We start from the raw sequence: 5,985 nt of genomic DNA, 5'->3' as shown, positions 1-5,985 counted from the left end.
AGATCTTCTCCTTTAGAAATGTTTTTGGAGTTCTATCAATGGGTAGATTCTCCACATGTTTTTATCATGTCATAATATCACTTACAGCAAATTTACTTGATGTGTATATATGTTTACAGTTGTAAATATCAATAAATAAATTATTAAAAAAAAAAAATAGATAAAGAGCAGATCTCTTTCACTCCTGAAGTGGCGCGAGATCTCCTTTGAGTTTCATAGCTGTTATTGGAGTCCATTTTACTCCACCATTGATTATCCGTTATGTTTGATTCTGGACTTTAACTAATTTTCCTAATGCCTGATTAATTTTCCTAGACGTTGAACAGTTTTCATATAAACCATACACCTTAAAATTAGTTAATTTGTTTTAAAAAGAAATTCATAGGAAGGGTAAACCCTTCCTACTCAACATCTTTAACTGTGCATGCGGATCTCGTACTTTCCCACCGCATGGAAACGAGCTATTGTAGTACCTCTACTCAATCCGGGGAAGAAGGAGACTCGACCGAGCACTATGGTCCGATCAGTCTCCTCTCGCACAAGAGTAAGGTGTTTGAACGGCTCATCAACCACCACCTAATGGAACACTGCAGAGAGGAGAATGTCATGCCACCACAGCAGACCGGATTCCAACGGGGAGTCGCACCAGCTGGCGAAGCTCCAAGCGCACACCATGGGGCAGGTGAAGAAAAACTGTCCGACGGCCTTCATATCATTAGATTGCAGCCAAGACTTCCATAGTGTTTCCCATCCGCTCCTACTCCCCCGACAGGAGGAATTCAAGTTTCCCGCCACCCTATGCCGACACATCGAAAGCTAGCTCAGTGGAAAATCCCTCGTCGTACGGATTGGCGAGAGCCTCTCCTCTCCCCTCCAGTCCCCGCCACCTGCGGAGTACCTCAGGGATCGGTACTAGGTCCAGTACTATTTGTCGTCTTTACGGCACCTATTGTAGTCATTGAACACCCAAAGGCAGTGGTAGCAGCCTATTCAGACGACATCGGAATCTATGCTTCCAGCATTAATGCCAAGACAGCCCTAACCCACGCTCAAGAAGCTGCAGCCACCATCACTAATGCGGTTAAAAGTATTGGGATTAGGTTGAACCCCAGCAAAACGGATGCCATCGTGATGTCGTTGGAAAATGGAAAGAAGCCACTGCCTACCACCTTCAAAGTGGATGAAGTCGACCAGCGAATCTCCAGCTCCATTCTCTACCTGGGCATCACACTGGATAGGCACCTTACCTTCTCCAGTCACGTTCGGGAGAGACTTAAGTTGGCCCGCCAGAAGAGCTACATGCTCTACCATCTCCTGAAATCCCCGCAACTCTCACTAAGGCTGTAGCTGCAAATCTACAAGACGATAATCCGCCCGACTCTGCTCTATAATAGTCAACTTTATATTTATCCATAACTGTAATCTTGACCCACAAATGCACTATACACAGAACCAATTTTTGTTGTCTAATGATTCTGTTTAGGAGCAAACCCTTATCTAACGTATCAGCAAATAATCATCTGTATTGGACTATAGCATAATTTTGGAGATAAAAATTCAAATGATGCAATAATTTTGTTAGGGGTTCATGTAATCTGAAATAATAGTGACAGACAATGAATTATATTACAGAAAAACATTTGGTTTTAGGGCAGGTTTTTAATTAATGATAATTTCTGATGTTTAAACAAGTCAACACGTACGTGAAAAAATAAAAGAAAAAAAATTATAGAATAAAAGTTCTAATCTTTTATGAGAATTAAAAAATTATTATCATTAAATCATTCTTTTGATTTTGACAACACTTCCAACTCAAGCCTACGGCCTCCAACAAAAACCAATGACTGGTCTCTAAATCCATTTATATTCACCAAGAACCCAGTTCTATCAGGCGCATGGGATCTGATTAGATGTACAAATGGTGGTGAAAAAAAAAAAATAGGGTCAATTATTTATTTAATGCCAAAAATTCGTGCTGCATTAGACCTGTAAATGAGGCCTTTTAATTAAATTAAGGCTACTTAAATTTTCCAGCCCTATAGCAGCCCTGATGGGAGCTTCCAATCTGATTCAAAACGTCGGAATTTAAAAAATTACTTAATTCTCCTTATTCATTGTTTCTGCGCTCCACCCGTATTATTTCTTGGTTAAGCATATATGTTTTTTTTTTAAATTTTTAATTGTTGTAAAATCCTAATATTTATTTTTAATATTCTACCTATTTATCTTTTTTACTTTTTTATTGTGATTTTATTCTATATTTACTTCCTGTACTAGTTGTTTAAATTATATTAATCTTCACCGTTCTATAATTAAATAAATTAGTCACATTTTTTCTAGTAACATAAATTTATTATGTATGACTGAATTTATATTTTATATAAATAATATGCATTCAATTAAAATTTTACGAATATGTTCATAATACATAATTTTTCCAGGATGAGCTGAGCCTCCAGCAAGAGAAACAATCATGTCATCTCTATGAAAGGTTGGGCGATTATGAGGAGGAAAAAATGAGATATTTACAAAGACTGGCTGATCAGTATAATTTGAAAATGGCCCTTCTAATGAGAAATGGAGATTTTATCTACCAAAACTACAGGTAAAATTTAGTGAGGAGGCATATATTTCGGTACTAAATTTTAGTAAGTTCCATTCATTTTTTTTTCTAAATATTTTCCAAACTATTTAGCGTCCTCTTTAAGCTAATAAAAACCTAATCCACAAAGCCTACTAAATAAAGTCTAATTTTATTTCGATATTTCTTCCCCATAATAGAAAGGCAAAATAATATTGGACGAAATCGATGTACGACATGCCTAGCAAGCGGAGATCAGAACACAGAAAAAGGCCATCCTTCCCGGCCGGACCCGCCCCACTAAGACTTATTTTTCTTTTTTTTTTTCGTACCCTTCATTATGAATTAATTATAACATTAGTTCATACATATATAATACATGAAATTATCTTCTCCTGCCTTGTGGATATAATGTGTTGATATCGTACAGTATAAACTTCACCTTAGGCAAAATAAGATAGAGAGACATAACATTATTTAAAGTAGAGTAAATTTGCTGAAATATTAGCCCTAAAAGAGCTATTTAAGTCCAATAGTTCTCGAGCTATATCTTGTTAAACTAAGTATGTGACGTACAGATGTTTATTAGCACGATAATTAAAGCTAGTTAAATTTACTACAAAATAGTTAATAATGTTTATCTTTGTAGGAGTAGTAGTTTTTATGATATTTGACAAAATAAACTCACAAAATGTAAATTTCTATTTGTTCGTATAAAATGTTGGATTTTTGAAAAATATATCTCTAGATCCATAAGACGCACATATGTCTGCCAACACTCAAAATAAAGGAAATTTAACTTTCTATAAAGTAGTTTATGATACTTATCTTCGTAGTGGTAGTAGTTTTTATGATATTCACATATGAATATAAATTTGGCAAATGAAAGTTTGTCCGGACAACTATAAATCAATTTATTTTAGCAAATTTCATGTAAACTATTACTCCTACAAAGAAAAACATCATAAACTACTATGTAGCTCATTAAACTAGCTTTAATTTGAGTGCTAATAGACATCTGTACGTCACATAATTCCTGAGATATAGATTTCTCAAAATAAATTAACTAACTATTGACTGATATATCACGTTCCATGCAATATTTTTATGAAATGTTGCTTTTTAAAAAGCTATATCTTGAAAAATATTTAACATAAATAACTCTATTAGGGCTCATACTTTAGCAAATATACTATTTTTTAATTGGCGTTCTCTTAGGGTTTCTTTTGTTGTTCCTACTTTTTAGGATATAGAGCTCTGAATGAAAATATATATATATTTTTTTATCGCTTTGATTAAAAATTGATGTTTTTTAAGGTTTTTGAAACAGACACCATTTTTTATTTCCTCAACCTATACTTGGCCGACTCATTTATTTTGACTAGTAATTATGCATAGTTTTTATGAAAGTAATAAAAAATTGGGGTAAAATAACTGACTTTTTTATCCTCTTGGGATCTTGTTCCATTATGGTAGCATTGGCGCAATAAGTCTTGCATGATAGTAATCTAGAGATGGTGAAGCTGCTGTCACGATAAAACACGTTTACACGAAAGCATAATCTTCAAATCACACTAAATGTCAGATAACATGTTTAACAGCCAAGTGCCTCTAATATTATACTCTAATTTTATATATTTCATGAAATTCTGCAATTTAAATAGCTATATCTCACGAACTATTGAACGAAAATATGTCTATTATGTCTCATATTTTAGCAAATTTACTCAACTTTAAATGTACTATAGGGCTAAATTCTATATAGGTGCTATAGGTTTTCTAGTGTTATAGGTATGGAGTGTTAATAGTATGGAGCTCCGAATGAAAAATAATTTTGTTTTAAGATTTTGAAACGGCCGCCATTTTTCATGCCTCCTAACTGTACATGGCGGACTCATCAATTTTGACTTGTAATTATCATTAAAGTAATTATATGTAGTTTTCAATAAAATGTGGGTAAAATTAGTGACTTTTTTTCTAGCAGGCTCTTGTACTATCTGGATTGACTAAAAGGACTGGCCCACACCTTGACCTGCGCGCCCTCTGTATTCCTACAGCTAATACTAATAACAGTATCCAATTAAAGATGTCCCATTCCCATTAACATATTGGTCTCCCTTTAGCTAAAACTGGTTTCGGAATCAGACTCTCAATCACGGATCTACTTTCTGATGCTTCTTTCACGGTCCATTATCCCTAGTACTCCAGTTTCTCTGCATCTCCTGGACAGCCGTGATCGTCTAGTGGTTAGGACATTGCGTTGTGGCCGCAATAACCCAGGTTCGAATCCTGGTCACGGCAAAGATCTTTTTTTCCAGAATGAAAATGTTTTTATCAATGATTGCAAAGAAATATCATTTTTAAATTCCTCTTTTTTTAATCAGTGACGCTTTATTTTAAATATTTAACTTAAATCACAACCGCTGTGAGAAGAATGTTGGACGCCATTTAATATTCCAACCTTTTTGTGATCTTGGCAGTTTTTAGCCTCCTACGAACATCAGATTAAAACTGAGATGAGAAGGATTTTGTTGGACCTAGAGTGTTCTGTGGAAAGAGATGTGCTCCCAACATAGATTTTTAGGCTGACCACTATTTTTTACGGTGAAACCCGCAGGTCCTGCCAGTGCCTTTGTAACAAACTGGTTTGAGACAGGCAGGTTGGATTTGATTTCGTCTTGTATTGTAACAATTAGGGGAAAAAAATATTATCGACCCTAAGAATTATGAACAAATCAACTCGTTGCACAACCATTGTTTTAGAAATAGGACTTTCTTACAAAGTACTGAGCCCCCTGTGATTGATGTAGTGGTACGGAATTTCATTTTCGTATATATTTTTTTTTTAATAATTTATTTATTGATATTTACAACTGTATACATATATACACATCAAGTAAATTTGCTGTAAGTGATATTATGACATGATAAAAACATGTGGAGAATCTTGACAACTCCAAAAACATTTTTAAAGGAGAAGATCTCGAGACCATCTACTTTTCAGACGTCTAGGAGGATTATTAGGTAGTGAAGGAGAAGCCACGATAGAAACGAGTTGGTTTGGGTGGTCGGGAAGTTTATTATGGAAGGATTGGTATCTGGTTCTGGCCAAATCGGCAACGTAGGGGACATTGAGGTCCTGACGGATGATTTGATTTGTGACAAAGTAAGGAGCATTAAGGATTTTACGAAGGATTTGGGACTGTAAGGATTGGATTCGAGGGGAATTAGATGGTTTAGTGGAGCCCCATAGCTCAACTCCGTATGTCCAAATAGGCCTTATAATAGTCATGTAGATCAGTCTTTTGTAATGGATTGGAAGTTTGGACCGTTTGTCAAGTAAATGTTGTAATAGTCGGAATCGTCGAGCAGTTTCCTGTCCATGTCAGTCGTTTGTCCAGATT

General features: G+C 35.2%; 1 protein-coding gene and 1 non-coding gene across 3 annotated transcripts in view; both read left to right on the top strand.

Moving 5' to 3' along the window:
* Positions 1-5,985, top strand: part of LOC106677135 (uncharacterized) — a 167,332-nt gene that overhangs the window by 110,481 nt on the left and 50,866 nt on the right. For both annotated transcript variants that reach the window (XM_067051965.1, XM_067051964.1), the window contains exon 5: positions 2,442-2,605. In XM_067051965.1, the coding sequence (XP_066908066.1) occupies positions 2,442-2,605 (164 nt within the window). The remainder of the gene's footprint in view (positions 1-2,441; positions 2,606-5,985) is intronic.
* Positions 4,811-4,882, top strand: TRNAH-GUG (transfer RNA histidin (anticodon GUG)). Its single transcript has one exon. It is a non-coding gene; the product is annotated as a tRNA-His (tRNA).

The sequence above is a fragment of the Halyomorpha halys genome, unplaced genomic scaffold (genome assembly GCF_000696795.3).
Source record: "Halyomorpha halys isolate HHAL.00 unplaced genomic scaffold, Hhal_1.1 Scaffold88.1, whole genome shotgun sequence".
In the NCBI taxonomy this organism is placed as follows: domain Eukaryota; kingdom Metazoa; phylum Arthropoda; class Insecta; order Hemiptera; family Pentatomidae; genus Halyomorpha; species Halyomorpha halys.
Note: the sequence above shows the minus strand (reverse complement) of the source record. Positions and strands in the feature narration are given on the sequence as shown.